General features: G+C 41.9%; 5 protein-coding genes across 5 annotated transcripts; 4 read left to right on the forward strand and 1 right to left on the reverse strand.

Annotated features, from left to right (window-relative positions):
- Positions 1–1,350: 1,350 nt before the first annotated feature.
- EAF01_006961 (uncharacterized protein) lies at positions 1,351–4,444 on the forward strand (the record flags this gene model as incomplete). The annotated part of the gene is made up of 6 exons (XM_038915215.1): positions 1,351–1,552; positions 1,604–1,634; positions 1,741–2,554; positions 2,699–2,893; positions 3,059–3,199; positions 3,374–4,444. 6 exons carry the CDS (start codon positions 1,351–1,353, stop codon positions 4,442–4,444), a joined length of 2,454 nt encoding a protein of 817 aa, XP_038768853.1.
- Positions 4,445–5,111: 667 nt separating this feature from the next.
- Positions 5,112–5,838, forward strand: EAF01_006962 (uncharacterized protein; the record flags this gene model as incomplete). The annotated part of the gene is made up of 2 exons (XM_038915216.1): positions 5,112–5,424; positions 5,477–5,838. 2 exons carry the CDS (start codon positions 5,112–5,114, stop codon positions 5,836–5,838), a joined length of 675 nt encoding a protein of 224 aa, XP_038768854.1.
- A 431-nt stretch (positions 5,839–6,269) lies between these two features.
- EAF01_006963 (uncharacterized protein) lies at positions 6,270–7,919 on the forward strand (the record flags this gene model as incomplete). Its single annotated transcript, XM_038915217.1, has 3 exons — positions 6,270–7,081; positions 7,167–7,564; positions 7,624–7,919. 3 exons carry the CDS (start codon positions 6,270–6,272, stop codon positions 7,917–7,919), a joined length of 1,506 nt encoding a protein of 501 aa, XP_038768855.1.
- A 585-nt stretch (positions 7,920–8,504) lies between these two features.
- On the reverse strand, positions 8,505–9,092 carry EAF01_006964 (uncharacterized protein; the record flags this gene model as incomplete). Its single annotated transcript, XM_038915218.1, has 1 exon — positions 8,505–9,092. One exon carries the CDS (start codon positions 9,090–9,092, stop codon positions 8,505–8,507), a length of 588 nt encoding a protein of 195 aa, XP_038768856.1.
- A 186-nt stretch (positions 9,093–9,278) lies between these two features.
- Positions 9,279–11,771, forward strand: EAF01_006965 (uncharacterized protein). Its single transcript, XM_038915219.1, has 2 exons — positions 9,279–10,803; positions 10,905–11,771. Exons 1-2 carry the CDS (start codon positions 10,121–10,123, stop codon positions 11,413–11,415), a joined length of 1,194 nt encoding a protein of 397 aa, XP_038768857.1. The 5' UTR covers positions 9,279–10,120; the 3' UTR covers positions 11,416–11,771.
- The last annotated feature ends 7,659 nt before the right edge of the window (positions 11,772–19,430 follow it).

The following is a 19,430-nucleotide window of genomic DNA, read 5'->3' on the forward strand; positions in this document are numbered from 1 at the left end:
AGAGCGAATGAAGAATCTTGGGATACGAAGTGATGATACTCCAGTAGTACTGCGGGCTTACACAGCAGCAGCAAAATGAGATCCCTTGAGTGTGGAGAAGATTCCATGCATGGTCCAACGAAGTTCTACAAATATTCACACTGCGTACAGTACAAGTTACCACTTAGGAAACATGTTCAGCCTCTTCAAGTGAAGTAGCCGTTCCTCAAGATTAAAAGGTATACAACAAGAATGCAGTCAATTAGTATTCGTTGCCCCTCAACCAGAAATATGTTTGTCATTTTTCTCATTCCATATCAAACTCACATTACTGTGTTCAAGGTAGCATACATATGAAAGGACAGAATGTATCAATTCCCAATATTCTACATGTCAGCCGCACAAAGATACGCAAAAGCTTCCTTCATTTCAATAGTTCCAAGTGGCTAGGTCGAGGTACCTAGAAAGCTTTCAACATCATATGGTTACATTTACAACAAGGTTCTCATCTCAAGTCGGACATCTGATGCTAACGTTCCTGACTAAAACGGATGTAGTAACGGTAAAAGGGGATTAAAACCGACAGGTTCAATTGATTTGGGAAGATAATGTTACTTCAATGTTCTGGTCGATTCCAGTGCTTCCAAGAAAGGATCAAGAATAAACTCAAGGCTTTTCCACTTAAATGTCAAGCTGTCATGAACCATCGGTCATGATCGAGCTTATTCAATTCCTCCGAAGAGTGTCAAATCAGTTGTATGCTCAAGCATGTTCTACAAATGGTGTCGGGAAGAAAACTTTATCGCGCCTTTGATCCCAAAACCATCAAAATTTTCCACTCGTGATAATCCACGATAATCTCACCGAGATAAATATACACAATACAGCGTGGAAGTATATCTGCAACCTTTTCGGGTTGCCGCAAATCCGAGTAAGTGTGCATTCTTCGGAATTTTATAGTCAGCTATTGTCTTCTTGTCTAGACTTTTTTGTTATCATACCATCTATAGCTCACAACATCAAAAATTGCACAGTTACCATGCATGCGCCACGCGATTTTATCTGCAAATAATGTTGTGTTTGCTACTGGGAATAACCAAATGTATCATTTTGCACAAACATCTTGGGTTGCTATCACAACTGAACACCGATTTCGTCTTTATGGAGACACTATGTTTATCACCATAGGTTCTAAGTGCGGAAAAGGTATATATTGTCTCAATCCATGTCCAAAATTTATTCTTCATGTTCAGAGTGGTTCCAGTAAGCTCAGTTTTCTTTTGACACATATTGCTCGCCAGTATTTTGTTTTTGTTACTTTCATCACTATCCGAAATGCTGAGCTTCACCTCGCTCTCGATCGCAACGGCAATGACTACGCTCTTTTTAGGCACCAATGCTGGTTCTTTACTGGCTGAAAGATGGGCACCAGAGCTTCCTACATGTACAAATACTACAGATTTTGTTTACGCAGGCTGTTTCATAGATCCAAGCTCCCCAAGTGCCTTGTTATTCAGGACCGATCTCAACAGTCAAAACATGACAGTTGAAATATGTGTTGATTTCTGTAAAGGTAAAGTATTTGAAGTTTGTTGTCTATCGAATGGTCACTAATTTATCATAGGCAATGGATATAAATATGCGGGGTTAGAATAGTGAGTACAGGCGCAATACCTCTAAATTTACCAACGACAGACGGCTGTCTTCTTTTTACCTGGAAGACTCAGAATAATAACTGGAACAATAACTGACATTATGTAGTTATGGTGAATGCTTTTGCGGTGCTTCTGTTGGTGGCCCACAAACATCCGAATCAAATTGTTCTTTCCCATGTACTGGAGATAATACTGAATCGTGTGGTGGCAATGATATTCTCTCAGTATACCAAGATACCACATTCCCAACTGTCAATAGTACAACCATTTCTGATTACCAACCAATGGGATGTTATTCCGATCTCGGGCCCAACGGTCGTACTCTTGCATGGAAACAAGACCAAATTCCCGACGCTGATTTAACAATCGAAGCTTGTCTTCATGCATGCAAAGAAGGAGGGTATGCTTTTGCTGGAGTTGAATACTCACAAGAATGTTATTGTGGCGTTGTACTTGGTAACGGAACCGCAAAAGTTGATGAGTCAAATTGTCAAATGACCTGTAATGGTAATACCACCGAGTTATGTGGTGGTGCAGCAAATATATACCTTTACGTCGCCGAGGACTTGCTATCAACGGATCCTTGCAATGGTAATCCAGGTGGCCCAGTGTCATCTTCTTCCACCAGCCTATCTCCTTCATCTAATTCGGCTTCTGCTTCTGCTCCAGTATCCTCATCAACTGGAACAACTATTACTTCAACTTTGAGTTCATCCAGCTCGAGTTCTTCTTCTTCTTCGTCAAGTGATACTAGTTCATCTTCAGCAGCTTCTACACCACATTATTCTCCACCGCCATATACTCCTCCGCCTTATACACCACCTCCTTACTCTTCGGCCCCGGTATCCGCAACTACCTATTCGTCGGCACCAGTCTCGTCCTCTTCCTCACTGGCTTCTTCTGCACCAGAATCCTCATCGGTAAGTCCAATCCTCATAATGTGATCCTCACGATGAAATGTTTCTGAAACATTATATCATATCACCACTTAAAGTCTTGATCCATTCGTGATTCTATCTTGCATGAAATTCCTGATCATAGATAATGACTTCTGAAATCTGCAGTCGTCGGTTTCAACAGCTTATCCGTCGTCATCGTCAACGTTGCTTTCCCCTTCCCCGCCTTCTTCCTCGTCAACTCCCTCAAGTTCCGCTTCATCGTCGTATTCATCCGCTTCAGCTTCAGCTTCTTCCTCTTCATCTCCAGTCTCATCTGCTCCTTCATCTTCGGCTTCTTCCTCGTCGCCCGCCTCGTCATCGGTAAGATTAATTATTTTGATACTTCAAATTCTCTAATCTCAGATATTCCTCACGTCTGCTCTCATCCAATCCATAAAATCCCTTGATATCCTAAAAAGCTCTTTGCTTATTACTATTTTCTTGAATTTTTGATTCATAGAATGAGACTGACTCTGAAACATCTAGTCGTCCGTTTCATCAGCTGCTCTAACCCCGTCTTCCACGCCTGTTTCTCCACCATATTCCTCATCACCACCGACCACATATTCGGCTCCTGCATCTTCTTCCTCGATCTCGCCTCCTTCATCTACTCCTCCGTCGTCATCGGTAAGTCGAATCAATTATGAATCTTGCACTCCTCTCCATTCAATGCCTCTCCGAAATGAACTTTCAGTCTCATGTACATGTTGGGAATTCTTCCTCTTCAAATGCTGCATTGACTATTCGTCTCTTATAAAAGAATTCATTTGAAATGTTTGTACTGAGTATGGTATACTGTAGTCATCAATCCCAGCTACTCTTCCATCATCATCGCAAGCCTCAACAGCAGGACCAACTTCCCCAACATTATCTTCCTCTACAATTTCTTCCACCATTTCTTCTCTTTCTTCACCTTCTACTATTCCTCAATCTTTGACCACAATATATCCTTCATCTTCAGTATCTTCAGCTGCTCCAATATCCTCGACAACTCCGATTTCACCATCGACTTCCATATCATCCATCCAACCATCCACTACTACCTCTCCGACTACATCAAAAACCAGCGCTACAATATGCACTACCACTATTATTACAAGTCCAACTCCAACCTGCGAATATAAAGTTGGAAACTGGTGTTCTAATCCTCTCCCTCCCTTCACCGATCAAAATTCTTGTTTGGCTGCTGCAAACACTTGTCTCGTACAATTAACATCCTGTCTTCTGTCTGCTGGGTTCCCTGGATCTCTCCAATGTTTACAATTTTCCTCTTGGTGTCAGGAAATTGAATCTTATTGTGGGAGCTATTGTCCTGGATCTGCCTGTTCAAATACTGGATGTAAATCCAGACATCCTCCCGCAGGCTATACGCCCCCAGTCATCAGTGTAAAAACAAGTATCTTCACTTGTCCCACTACTATTCAAACTTCATCATCCAAGCCTACATCCACTACTTCAATCGCTCCTCTTCCTACATGCAACAACATCTGCGTTCAACCTAATAATCCTTCGCAAGGATACAGTTCCTATTCTCCTGTTGGGTCAATCCCCCTTCCATGCTATACATGCAACAATGTCCAGCCAGATTATAACTCAGGATACCCATTTAAACTGTATACAGCCAGAATCTCAGAAGATAGTCCCAGTTACCAAAGACCGGACTGTGAGCAAGGATGTCAAGATGCTTGTGACGCACAATATGAAAGTTGTGCGGGTACTTATGCTCAGGGTTGTGGATATGGAGGTGGTGGAGGGGTTGATACGTATGCAAGTGCATTGGTGAAATGTGTGCAACAGAAGGCGGATTGTTATATTGTTAATAAGGGGGTAGGAGGTGAGGGGAGATGTGGGAGTTATGGAGAGGGGTATTAGAGTAGAGGGGATGCGATCGTGAAGAGCAAGGTTTGTCTGGTGGTCAAGAGTTTTTTTGTTGCTCGATGGATGCGAAAATGAGGGGATATTTGAGGGAGGTTCTTTTCTTTTTTCAATAAGGAGATGAGCAAGAGAGTTGTACTTTAGCTAGCTTCTTCTAACATTTTTCTCGTAAGAGTTGAAATCTTTACTTCCTATATAGATATTTGTCACTATTATTATCATTCTTACCCATTGTATCATCCGATGCTGAAAATTGTGTCAAACAAATATGATATTGAATGTGACGCTTGATTCCGGAAATGACATTCGGTGCTTAGCATTGACGGTTTGATAACTTTGTGATTGGATAACTATGCTCCCACTCTATGCGTCGGCGTGTGTCATCTTTTAGCTTAGTCACTTCAGTCAGCAACAATTGGACGACTAGGCAACTCCAGCTGGACATGTAAAAGTTCAATCAGGCCAGTGACGACTTCAATCTGATGTTGATACGAGTCACTTATTACTTACATGGATTGGTAATAGATAACGAATCCTCCGACGGGTATTTGTGCCGACTTGCTATAAGTACCAAAGTAAGGAATGACATTGACCACTCTTGCCAAACATCTTCTCAACATCTACTTTCCATCGTCCCGCTAAGTTTCAAACCCAACAAAGAATCATGCATCTCAGACGATTGAAAAGAGATGACTTGCCCGCTCTGGCTGATCTTGGAACCGAAGCATTCCGTGATGACAATTTACAAACCATACTTTTTCCACCCGAAGCTGTTGCGAATGGCTCACTCCGTCGAAGTATTAATTTACGTATACGGAAACGTCTTGTTGAAGCCGGCACACATTGTTATGTGTCAGTGAGCGATGAGGAGGATGAATTTTGGTCTGGAGAATCCGAGTTGCTTGGATATGCCTTTTGGACAAGAGCGGGAAAGAGCGAAGCTGCAAAGAAGTGGCAAACTGATACTTTGTTTTCGAGTATGATCTTCTCGTACCTTCTATTTCGTGAATTCACTAATCATCAGAACAGAATTGGAAAGAACGTTAATAGGAGCAGAAATGTGGTATTCTGAATACTTCCTTGATCGCGACCGGCCTTGGGATAAGATTCATTACATGAGAAATCTATCGATTGATCATTTTGGGTCAATTCCAGAGTATTTGGAGTTGGCTGCTTTAGCAGTACATCCTAAGTTTCATCGTCGTGGTATTGGTGGAATGATGCTCAAATATGGAATTGATTTGGCTCAAAAGGAGCAGGTTCCCCTTGTACTTGAAGCCTCTCCCGCTGGAACTCTGCTATATACGAAAAATGGTTTCAGCGAAACTGGAAGAACTGAAATGTTTCCAGAAGTAATAGTAGTTGCTATGCAATTGTATCCAAAAGTTTGATGATCTATTGGTTGGGGGTTGGATTGGATTTAGATGTTCTACCAGTGACAATGTATGTCATGGAAGATCTCTTAGCTAGCGATTTATTTTTCTTATAACTTTCATGATCGAAATGCGTGGTTCTTGTAACCACAATTGGGTTTGTTGATGTCCTCTCACAAAAGTTACGTGGGTGGAAGGTCCGAATATGCCAGCTTTAGACTCTAGCTACAATTTATACTTTGAGAATCCCGTCACGCAAGCTTCTGTGATGCCTTTATTCGGAGTACCACCGATAGCCTTTTATGTTTTTAGGCATCTAAAACTTTCACTACAAGGGCAGAAGTGACAGAGCACTTTCCCAAGCAGCTTCAGTTACTTCATATTCATATCCTTCTTCTGTGCTTCTGTCAGCTTCACAATCAATTTTTACTCAATACATATTCTCAAGGATGACTTCCTACATGAAAAAGCACTGCAAGTCTATCAGTCGACGCATTTCTGAAGTGCCAAATTTGAAAACACTTCCAGAGAGGAAGTCATCCTTGAAACCATGCCCCCTCAAACAACCAAACCGAGAAAAAACAACCCCAGACGATCAGACGCCCCAAGACTTGCAGCTTTCCCAAAGTGCGACTTCCGAGAAGATTCAGAAGACATTCAAGAATACAATCACTTCTAAGAACAACACTACCAACACAACATCTCCTCCACTCCAAAAATCCAAAGAACCAAGCTCAACCTCTTCCGAATCTCCCATCATCAATACAACCATCTCACCCATCCCTTCCACAACCATTTCCTCCACCATTCCCCCCAACACCACCAAATCCAACAAAAACGGTCCCGATGAAAAATATCAAATCAACTCTCACCTACTCTTCGAATCCTCTTTCCCCGGCCACACATACATATCCGTGCATCTTCAACGCCTCCAACACGGTATCTATTCCGATGCCAATCTCCACACCAAACATACCTTACACGTAACATTCATCGCTCTCAGTTTCATATTCCATCCCTCTACCCCTGCGCACCGTTTTGAGAGCGCAGTAATCGATATCAAAGTCCGTGATCGAAAAGAGAATTTAAAGATTCTAAAATATGCGCCGCATCAAGCATATGGAAAAATAAGCACAGAGAGTTTGAAGTGGAATTTTCAACTAGGGGCTTCGTTGGGAGTGACGCAGGGACCGGCAAATGCATGTGTGAAGCCAAGTATTGGAGAGGAGAAAAGTAAAGTTGTGGGGACGATGATGAAGATGTATGTATTCTTTTCTTCTTTTCTGCTTCTGCTGGTTTTTTCTTTTTCGTATTTGGGTTATTGATTATGTTATGCATGTATAAAGACAAGGTTCCACACGCAGCACTTTTCACCATTCGACCCGTTTTCCGGATACTCTCCTTCATTATTCGCTTGAGGAAAATGCGCAGCAGGAATCGGGACTTCCGCGGGAATTTACATTTGTGTTTTTGCTTGAGAGACCGAGTGAGAAACAATATCCGCCTGTTCATACATTTCATTCTTCTAAATTTCAAACACTTGAGCATCGTATCTCTGAGAAATTGAGGAGTATGAGTAGGAGAGGAAAGAAAGATAGGGATGAAGAAGAGAGGTTTATGGAATATAGATATGAAGATATAGCTGGGGAGAAAAGAACACCGAGATTGAAAGTTGAGAGGTTAGATAGGGATTTCGAGGACATTTTCGGAGGAGTAGAATTTGAAATTGGGATTGAACCTAAAAGTTTGTTCTTCTTCCCCTTCCCTTTACACTCTCTGAGCCGTCCTGACACAAACTCCCAGTCTCCAATACCCTCACTCTGTCCTCTCTCTCTCCCCCGCTTCCTGCAATTTCCCACACAGGTGGCTCTATCCATAACAGCGCAGCACACACCGAAACCACAAGAGTCCTTGGTGAAGTAGGCCAGAAATTCCCAACCGAGGGAACGCTCGATAGTATGGGGAAAGTTGAACATGAAGAGGCGATTGTGCATGGATTGTATAATTTTGCGAAATTGGGGGGAGCATTTGAGGAACAGGTTAGTTTGCCCGGGGAGAGCGTGGGGAGTAGGGTGCCGGAGTTGGATGGTGGGATGTAGGGGATGGGGTATGGTAAGGGGAGGGGAAGGGAGAACAAATGCGGTGGGTTGGGTGGTCTACTTTATAAGTAATAGGTGCATAAAATATCTTGTACAAAACTCTATTCCATGTCCCGCATATCTGTAGAGAAAGCCAGTCATCAAATTGTGTCGGACATTTGTACCTTAGTCCCGTTTCATAATCGACAATTCCAGGAAATCTTATCACACAATGATCGAAAACTTCCTCTAGACAGGAACTTAGGCTTGACTTCAAGATAGAAAAGTCGAGTATGAACGCAATCCAACCATGAAGATTTGAACACTACGCAAAATGGTGGACGGACGAAAGATATGCGTGCTAGGATAGGGCGCCTTATATTTGGATGGACTCCATCTCCTGTACAGACGTATTTCATCCAGATACCATGATATTCATTATCATGTCTCTCATAGCTTTGAACTCTCAAACTTCAAAACACAATCCTCCCTAGCCACCGCTACGGCAAGATGCTTCGCGGGAGAAATTAGTCTCAACCGCCTCGTTCAAACTCCCAACAGGTCATCTCCAAATCAAATCTCGAACCAATCTCCAATCATGTTTCCTCACCAAACGTCCTCTGGCATAACCACAAAACTTTCCCCATTCTCTCTAACATGTTTTAGATTCTTGTCCCTCCTCAATGGTTTCCGCATGTCATACGCATCCTCCCCCTCGCCCTCATCCACCTCTTCTCCCCCCACAAACTCATTATAATATCCTTTAACCGTCCTGAAAACACTGTACCCCAGTCCCTTGTAAAGTTCCTGCGCAATCATATTACTTTTCCTCACAAACAAATCCACAAACCAAGCATCATATTCTTCTCCGCCCTTCTCTAAAACCTGAGACAAAGTTCTTGCAAGACCTAATCGTCGCGCGGAAGGGGAGACGGTGAGCGCAGTGATATGGGCGTGCCATGGAAGGTAATGCGGAGATTGTGAGAGAAGCATGGATTGAGGAGAGGACTCAGTCTTGCCCATGATGTAACCTGTGATGGCCGAAGAAGGAGAGAGCGCGACGGTAAAAAGATGTGGCCATCGTGCTAGATAGGAGAAATAGAAACTGAGATCGTAGGTTTCAGTTAAGGGATCGAGGTTTGTAGGATTAAATTTGAGGACGTCGAGAGCGGAAAATGGGCGGAGGGTTGTCATTTTGATGAGGGGTAGTGGGTGGATGGTTTTTGAACTGATGTTGGGATGGTGATTCTTAAGCTGCTTGGAGCTTTGATGGATGATATTGTACTCAAAAGTCGATATATAGATGAGCGTACAGTTAATTAGGCTTGGTATAATTTAATGAGGAATTTGAACAGTATTGTGAGTTGTGGGAGAGTTTGTGTGTCATGAAAGGTGGTTTGTAGCTACAACATCACTTAAAACCATGAACCAAAAAATATATTGCCAATTGTCACCGCTATCATCGAGTACCGAACGCCGATGATATTGCGGCACATTAAGAATCAAGCATGGCAAGGAACTTGCCTTGTCTTTTGGATTAGATTCTCGATTTTTTATACTTCTAAAAACACCAAACCAACATGTTCGACTGAGAGAAAGAAAGCCAGAATGGAATAGTAGGCACGATTTCTTTCCTGTCAACCGCACAGATAGATGCCTCCCTCAATCTACCTCATCGCCAAGTTTCATACCATCTAATAAGATAAGGATTAGACTTCCAGGGACCCATCAATCCTCCTCGCCAAACCATCTTGCACGGTGTTTTACTCTGCGCTGGTTCATAATAATAATAAAAGCGAGATTTGATGTCACATTTGAGGACTACCCTGTTGACCTTAGCTGTTGTTTGATGCTATAACAAGGTTCAAGTGTCTCTGGGTTTCCACGTCGACAATACAGCGAAGAAGGAGAAGAAACACTGTTGTTTTACTAACCACTTATATTTGTGCGCGGAGTCATAATCATTCACTCATCCCATTATACTGCAACTCCTACGACTTTGCTACGGCTTTTTAGGAATACGAATATTGGTTCATATTGCAGATCCAACTAAATTCGTTTTAGGAAATCGAATAGGAGAGAATACATTACATACGACTGTAGGAAATCATACCACATCAAACGAAAGGGAAACTTAAAAGCACACGCGATACCATTCTGAATCACAAAATTCCCTGCAGACGATAGAAACACCGAGAAATTAAACTTCGATACCTGTCAAAATGCCTCCTTCACCACAAACTCCTAGGCATAGTCGGCATCCTTCCGCACTAGATTTCTCACCCTCAACAATGAGCCTTTCACGCAGACTTTCCAAGTCTTCCATACATACACCAACTACACCAAATCACATGAGTCGAGACTTTAGTAGTAGTGTTGACGGAGTTGGTATGGATGTACTTGGTTCGGCGCAAAACGGAGGGAATGGGCTTGGAAATCTAGCAGATGAATTAGCAGATGCATGGAGTGAAGACGAAGGAGAAATGGACGAAGCGGATCTTAATTTTCAAAACACGGCGCCAACGGAGTCGGACAATGAGGATGCGGGAGAGGACAAAAATGCAGTGCGGGACAGTGGTGTAGATGTTACAAGTCCCAAAAAACAACACACAGCCATGAATTCAAATTCGACTTTGACACCTCCGACAACCGGACATGGGAGAGTTCACGCGTTGGGTCATGCTAGGTCGCCGTCCGAATATGATGGGAGTGATTATGGAGGAGATTCGGATTTAGAGAGTCCGGCCTTTGGACCGGCTTTATTGGCCAGAATGGATATGGTGGAGGGGCTGGCAAGGAGGGGTACAGAAAATAATGGGAGTCAAGCTGATGGAGTTGTTAAGAGGGTTATTGAGAGTTTGAAAGATTTGGGAGGTCAGTCTGGGGTGGAGGGAAATACCACTAGGTTTGTTAATCTTTCTGGATGTTCTATATCTTTCATTTCCTCCTTTTGTCACAGAAACATATTTTAGGCTCCTTTTATAGAAATGCTAACCCAAACAAAAGACTAGTAACAACCCATACTGCCCTTTCAACGCACCTCCTCCATCAAACCCGTCTTATCCAGAATCTTTCCCACCCCCTCTTCTCTCCTCTGTCCGCGCCGCCTACTCCGGAATTTATAGATACACTCCTTCCTCTCCTCGACACCCTTAGCGATTCTATCCCTCGCCCATCAACGCAATCTCTTTCCTCTATCACCTTCTTGCATTCTTTAACCACCGATTTAATTCAAACAATAACATACCTGTCGGATACATTACATATGTCTAGGCAAACTACAGTACAAGCATCAAGGAAACTGAAATCGGCAAAGGAATTGGTTGGGGAAATGAGAAGGGAAGAGGAGCTCAGAGAAGAAGGAGAGAAGTGGGTGGAACAAGGAGATTGGGAGAGGAGGTTAGGGGAAAGGGAATGCGCTGGAGTTTGTCGGGGGGTCGTTGGGGGATTTGAGCAGGTCTGTGAGGACTGGAGAAGGCGATTAGTAGAGAGTGCTGGTGGTGAGGTGGGCGCCTGAGTTGGTAGTATGAGAGAGAATATGATATGAAATGACATGCAGTCATTGAGGAGAAAATACACCCGCGCCGAAGAGATACCAAGAATCAAGGCAAGAGCACAAAAAGTGCGAGATGTTAGTAAACATAGAAAGACGAGAAGTTATACTAAGCACCAGACCGAATGGAGAAACGGGTTCAGGTCGGGCGATTGGATGGATATCCGGATAGATAGTTGGTTGACTGGTTGTTTGGCTGGCTGGCTCACCACTTGGATGGATGGATTCATGGATGGATAATATAGAAGGCATCAAGCTAAATAGACTGATGAGCCTTTCTTCTCGTCAAATAAAAATATAAATACAAATTAAAATTATGACTGTTTTGTTTACATATGTTTGAATGGTCTCGGAAACAGTACTTTAAGTAAAGTATCAGTTGATTGGGTGGGATGGGTGAGATAAAGTTTACAGATTCAGCATTCCCGAAGTTGGGCAAAGAGGTTGCGAGGGGGAGGACGGGTAAAAAGGTTTGGCCTTCGAGAACTGGATTCATTACAGCTACATTTGACATCAAAACAAAAGGAAAGTTAGGATTTCACTGTGGTTGGATCAAAGCAGTCGGTTTGAATCGTGCAGAAGAGATGGAGGGGAGAAATTGGTTGTCATGGATGACAGTAATCTTCTGAAAAAGGAAGTTCGAGCAAGTGCTAGCGGAAAGGGAGCTTGACAATGACAATGGGGTTCTCGCGAGCGATGATAAATTGTCGTTATCATAGAGTACTTTCGTCTCGTTGCTTTGAGTTGAGTTCATTCATGAGTTGAGAATTTGGGTTTCTAGGCCTGGCGGGTTGGAGGGAAGTATAATGCGCAATGTTCTTTGCTTTTGATGCTCCTCGCAGTAACAATGATGTTTGTATGAATGACTTTGAGGCATTTACTCTTGATTGAGAGTTGTTTTATATGGCCATCGTTTGGTGCGCGGAATGGAGATTGGGATGCTGGAGGGTTTTGCGGAAGGAAGTGGAGTGAAGAGGAGTTATATAAGAGTGAATAACGTGATTAGAAGTGCTCTATTTTATGCACTCCTTCTTGTATCAGTAGATTACCTTTGCACATGGTTTGGCTTACTTGCCATCGACTCTCATGAAGCCGCGGTGAAGATCTCGGCATGATTATTCAGTCGCATAAGACCTGAGTCTCAGAGTAGTAGGGATCTATAAAGTTTTTTTAAGTCAAATTGATCATTCTAAGAGCAACTCAAAACCACACCACAATCATTACCGGGGATCAGGGAGGTAAAAAAAAATTGCTATTGTGTGCTGGATTCGCATTAGGCTAGGAGGTAAGGTACCCGAACTAACAGAGGAATAGGAGAGGATTTTACCTTGTGGTTTGGCTGTGATGTGAGAAGAACAAGTGTTATGTGACAGCGAAAGGCTACTTCATCGTGAGTATAGACGATAGTAATAGAGAAATTGACAACAAAAGTGCTAAAATAGAAAAATCATTTTCATGTGAGAGCGTCAATAGGTCTGTCTACTCTACATACTGCCCCTGGACAGATATGATATCTGCAGAACATTTCAATGGTGCAGCCGCTTTTCTTGATTAGTGATATACCTGTTACTTTGCGGACTTATTACTGAATCTCCTTCGCTACGAGGCTTCCTTTTGTAGCTATGTATTGGGCATTTTTGGAGAGGGGGGGGGCTGAGTATGTGATAGGTGAATCTATCGGCTGCCTACCTGGGTACTTGCAATGATGCGACTAGATCAGTTAGATTTCGAGGAGTCTCCCGCGCATACCCCTTTGTAATTGCTGCTGCTGTACTCCATTGACCCAATCCACTGTCTCTCGTGACCTCTACCTTTCTTGGACTTCAGTAGTCGAGAATTTTTCGTCATCCAGTTGTGGATATATAAACATGAAGATATAATTTGCATGCTCAAAATTAGGAGGATATGGGGCCATGAAACAGACCAAGTAGACCTTTTTAGGTGGAATCCTTTTCTGAGAAGCGTGTGGTATTCTTTTGCCTAAGGGGAGAACATAGGATAAAGGGGTAGAAAAGTAGGAAATGAGAGTGAATGAGAGTGTCACTAAGGTCTACCGCAATCGACAATAGTAGCTAATCATTGGATTTGACAACTAGACTTTCTTGAGATGAGACGAATGATGGATGAAAATGCTTCTGTAGGGATTATCCTTCTACATGCCATGCAGATTCCATTATTAAGATGGCAAAGCCTTATTTTTTTTGGCGAGACTCAGTACTGCTGCATGGAAAATCGGCCCATCTTGATTTTTGTGCGTTTTGCTGTTTCTCTTTACTTCTCGAGGCTTTTCATCTCTGAAAGATGTAATGTGGCTGTTCTTGACCGTGTTAGTGTAGTTGTAGAATTCATTTGCTGATCATAATCGAACCTCCAGGTCAATTTAAATGACTTCATTGGGACCTGAAAGTTTCTACATCGTTGTTTCTAAAATCCAAACATCTACACAATCATATGGATACTGCTTGCTCTGATTCTGCGATAGTTTCTGGTTGATGATCTGAGTAAACTAGAGTCAGGCAATGAATGGACAGGCTTTTGTGCAGATCTTGGAGAAATATGGAAATTCAGGAGAGAGATCATGAAGCGAGTGAGTGGGATGCGGCGAGAGCTTGTAGGATTTATTTTGGCAGCAGCTTTGCGGATATCGAAAATTTCAATCACCATGAGACGAGATGACAGAATTATTTGCTTCTCTTGACTACTAATTCAACATCATTGCACATACTGCTCTAATGTCATGAATTCTCGGCAGAAAGCCTTCCCACTTTATCGAGGTTCCTTTTCATACTCAATAAACCATATTTCTTGTCGTCTTTCCTCCAACATCTTTGTAGAAAGGAAAGATTTGCATCATTCAACGAATACTAAAAACATGTATTTTCAATGACATGTGAATGTGGTGAAGTTGCTGGGGCATGATCCACTTGATCCATCAGAAATTATGCTAGAATCAATCTCGGTTCACCTTATTCACTAGACATGACAATTTGAATCTGACTGGCTTTGCATTTTACCACTCCGTCCGATTGTGAGTGGCGATATTGTTATATAAACGGTAGCTTCAATCGAAATTCATACGCGTGTAGGGACAAGTTCCAGTGGAGAAACACTTGTTTAGGAGAATTGATAGATAAAGAGTTTGGATGGCTGAGGTGTGTCGTCGATTTTTTGAATTACGGGAATACTTGATAAAGGCATTTTAATTTTGATGATGGGAGTAAGAATGTCAGAATATAGGGAAATGAGATATCACAGTCAGTGACGGCAAAAACTTTGATAGCGTTCTCGTTCTAGGTTTGACGATAACTAGTGAGAGAGTATGTATGAGAGTATATAATATTCCTCCATTGCAGACTTGTGATGCATATACACTGGGCTTCAAGCTTGTTCAGGAACTTTTCTTCGATGTCCATGAAGCTTTACCAAGAATCCTTTGTCGCCGACGGACATTTTATGGTGTAATTACTTATCCAGCTTGATTGTGGATTTTTCTTCCATGATTCAAGACCCACATAATTATACAATGAGATACTGAGAGTTTTAGGGGCTGGTGACTTGAAGCGAAGCCCAGCAGATAATGAATCTACAAAAATCAAAATATTGAATCATTTTACAAATGAGCTGTGACCTGATCCAGAATGAGGAATCTACAGCTAGGACTTCGAAAACTAGGATCAAATACGTGTGAGATACGCTCTTTTTTTGTACAACCATGAGGGTTGTTGATGTGCGAGATTTTGAGCTAGATGCTTCTCTTTGCATCCATGGATGTCCATGATATCCATTACACATACCCAGAAAAGATCGTTTTATATGATTTATAGACACAGCAATAACAGTGAAAGTATCAATAGCGGTATAGTAATTTATAAATCCTTCTTCCCAGGAGTTTTCTCGCGCGATTTTGACCTCATTTTATCCAACATATGTAGGTCTTTTGAGCCTCCTCTGGCACCCCAAAGATTTCTGCTTGTTAAGATCACGGGGACAAGTACGAGGAATTTTTTATTCTCGAAATACAATTCTACGCGCCACCTGAGAAGTTAAGCTATCTCGGGTGTTCGAAGAACTTTCAAGTCTTGGCTATTTTGGAATGCACTATGACATCTGGGTCAACCACATCGTTATCTTAACCGACAGTCTTGGGAAATTTATCACTCATCCGAGCTATATCAACAACAATACGCATATTTTCGACAATGAATAACATTTCGAAACCCGAATGAGGGGATGGAAAATTGTAACACCTTTTCAATATCAGGATGAGATATAATTCTGCTACACCTTCAGGGTAATGTTTCGGTACTGCGAGATCAAGCGAGAGTCCTGCCGCATTGTCGATATCGTTTTTTGACTGGTTATGAAAAAGGACATCTTGAGGTGAGGGATTATCTTTATAATGCCCTATCACTGCAACACGTTCCGGGGTTTGACCTCAAAGATCTCATAAAGAATTCACCCCTCCAGCAAGTGCTCACAATGAATCAAGCAGTTAATTCACATGCACGAAATCATCATGCTGCTTCCTCTTTAGCCCCAATGAATCTAGACCTCCTATTTACAATCACTATTTGAGTCAGTATCTCATCGCAAATTCTTGTACTTGCGTTCCATAACCCATAACTATTTGTCGGCTTATCTTCTAAAAGAGCTTTGGATCATTTGCATACCACGGAGTTACTTTCGATACTACCAGAAATGATAAACTGAAATTTTCTTCACCTTCATTGTTATGCCAAATCTTCTCAAAAGCGGATCACTGTCGCTCAAACTTCTCGCTTAACGGGAATGACAATGATACAATCATTCCCGACAACAAATGGTTCGAATGGCAGATTGAATGTCTCGTCTATTCCAAGATGGTTTATGATAGCGAGAGAAGCTTTGTAAACCTGTTGAGCCACAAATGAAATTGGAGGTTCGATGTGACCTCCATCGTAGAATTCTACACCACTTCAGCCTCTTATTGAACAAAAGATATCATAGGCGATGTGGCCTTCTTTATAGTGAGCGAAAACGATTCTGGCGCAACAGCCTTTACAACCCCTTTCTTCCCTGTGTATTCACTGTTTCGATTTATAGTATGTCACATGCACCGGAGGGATCAGATTAGAGTTCAAAGTTTTCCAGACGTGCATGAAGATACGACCCACTCAATATACCTTGTAGGTCTATATATTCTTCCAGGTAAATCAACAACACCATGATAAGTCTCAAATTTCAAGCATGATAGGAAGACAAGATCCATGACTCCCGTACTATCATGCATGCGTTGGATTGTTGGCTAAAATTGATCGGAGATGCCAGAACTCAGACTGCTAATAGACGGGAAGTATAAGAGTTGAGATGGTATGAAAAGAAAAGATCAATGAGCAGTCAAACAGCTAGAAAATTTATTATCATGTTTAACGATGATCAACCCGGATGAGCAATTTGCAAACCGCAGACATGTGATTGAAGATGATTCGGTATCATGGTGAAGTACCCATTGTCTCACCAAAAACTACTTCCGTTCCCAAGAAATCCATACATCCCCGCCGAATTACCTCTGAACACTTGCGCGAGTGGTTGTTTAGAAACGACAGTTAAAAATGAATACACCATTTATCACAAATATTTCCATGCAATATAATAAACCTTTCAACGACAACAAAATAAACATATCAACTCAGACTAGAGAATCGGATGTTTGTAACAAAAGGTTATGCCGGTAAAGCATACAACCGGACAGATTCAACAAGCAGTAGTTTGAAGATATCTCAAAGGCAAAGTGCAGCGGATTTGATGCTGTTAGATTAGATATGAAGGTAGATATTCTGGTGGAAACAGCTTCATCTAATACCAGACGGAGAGGATCAGACTTCTTGGAGAGCCTAAACTTTGACTGCTATTTGCAAATTCACTATCTTACTCAGTTTTCTGGGAATTTCACAACTGTTAATCACGCAGATGATACGTAATCACGTTCCGTGAATACCCAAGCCCTTTCTACCTCATATACTATCACTCGCAAGTGTAGATCCACTCCAGACTACCATCTTAATACTTCAGGATCTATTTAAGAGGTGTAGAGTGAAGACTCTTCATTCTCATGCGCTCTTGACATAGAGCACACACAGACCCTATATTCAGAGTCCTGGTAGCTTTCAATTTGTCATCCATATCTTACTGAGATGTCTAATATCTCCATCCTTGCGTGAGAGTTTAAGTCTTCTGGGTCTGTGATGTGGTCTGGATTTTAAAATAGATCAGATGAGTGGCAATCACGCAATGGATAAGCGACAACAATTATAAGATTAAGATGATAATGATCACCGCGGGAAAGTGCGGTAACAAATGATACGCTCGATCACTCCTGTAGAATCTGTACTTGGCCATGGTTTCCTACAGTACAGTCGGGTGGGTAAGATGCAGTTACTAACCCCACGATACGAGAGTGTCTATGATCCATTTTCGTTTTCGCTTGGTCTGTCAGGAATATCTCAGTCCGCTTTATGCAATGAGATGAGGAATCTTTGTTTAAGGGCTTGGACTTCCCCTCACACATTCATTGATTGAGTTCACTTGAAAGATCTCAGTCGAGAGGATTCACCGTGTAAAATTAGATTCATTTTACTGGACCGAGAGAGAATGATATGTCCTTTGCCTTTGAATGGTCAAATTTCTGCTTCTTTAAAGCTCATGGCATGGTACCTATCTCGAAGACCCCAAGGAATGTCGATTATCATACGAGGAAGCACCTGAAAGACTGAATGGGATTTGGAGAATGAATGTGTAAGACACACGTATAGAGAAGACATACCATGCTGGACATGAATGGTGAGCGGGATCTAGACGTTGATTGATTCATTGGTCATGTCTACATGAGAGGTAGAGTAAGAAAGTAGACAGCAACAGATCGCTTCTGACAACTTTGAAAGTTAGTAGACTCTATGATATCTTTGTCGAACGGTGTAAACATTGTACAAAATTGAAAGGTATAAGAGCATGGATAATAGAGGTCAGACATGATCCCTAGATTATGATGTTCATTGTGGCAGGCGTTTCCCCAGTGAGGATCCAATCTGATGTTGAATGTTTAAATAATGCCATGTGATCTTTCTGCGGCGAGACTCACTAATTTCATCATTTGGAAAGTCACCAAGTGCTACCAAAGACTTTGGTGATGGATGTGGAAACCTTTCAGCTGAATCCGCCTTACTTTAGCTTACTCATAGTGGGGGAATCGACGAGAAAATCATCAATATAATATTACCCAAAGACGAATTGACATTGTGTCCCTAAATCGCCTAGCTACCTATTTATATCTTATCTTCAACTTCAAGCGACTCTTTAAACTGCAGCTCAAGAAAATGACTATATGATCAAAGGCATCACAGAAAAGATCCATGATCTAAAATTACATGGACTCTAGGATTTGAGATATGATGTTGAAAGTCTCGGCATCTACTCATACAAGCTATTCACATAGTCATATTCAGAATGATAGTGACAGCAAGACTCCATAACAACAGCTAAACTGCATTATTGGAGAACAAATAAAATCACTCGTGCCTAGTTGCCTAAGGATTGCCGACCAAAACGAACTATGGGATACTGGTATTGGTACTGGTATTGGTATTGGTACATGTCGAAATAAAAGCGAATTTGGACTGGCTGCTAGATCAAGAACACCTTCATTGCACAGACTTGACTTGAGACTGTTGTGATTCTATGTAGGAGAATCAGAGGCTTGAATCAAAGAAAGAGATGCTGATCAATCTGTGATTACTATTTTTGATTCACTGACTCAAGCCTGTAGTAGTATATCATTCACAATTCTTCTCTACCCCTCCCAGACCCATCATCTCTAAACCTTCCCAACAGTAGTTGCATACATAGGACTGCCTATATAAATCAACACTTGTTGCGAATCGGATAATCAAAGCAAGAAAGGTTCTCGCATGCAGACAGTGCATTTGGAAAGAGAATACCGGAAC

The sequence above is a fragment of the Botrytis porri genome (genome assembly GCF_014898465.1).
Source record: "Botrytis porri strain MUCL 3234 chromosome Unknown BPOR_009, whole genome shotgun sequence".
In the NCBI taxonomy this organism is placed as follows: Eukaryota; Fungi; Ascomycota; class Leotiomycetes; order Helotiales; family Sclerotiniaceae; genus Botrytis; species Botrytis porri.

What these genes read in the sequence shown, in the direction of transcription:
- EAF01_006965 (XM_038915219.1), top strand. Translation starts at nt 10,121, where the DNA reads ATGCCTCCTTCACCACAAACTCCTAGGCATAGTCGGCATCCTTCCGCA. An exon ending in GTGGAGGGAAATACCACTAG is followed by an intron (nt 10,804 to 10,904) that starts GTTTGTTAATCT and finishes CCCAAACAAAAG; the next exon opens with ACTAGTAACAACCCATACTG.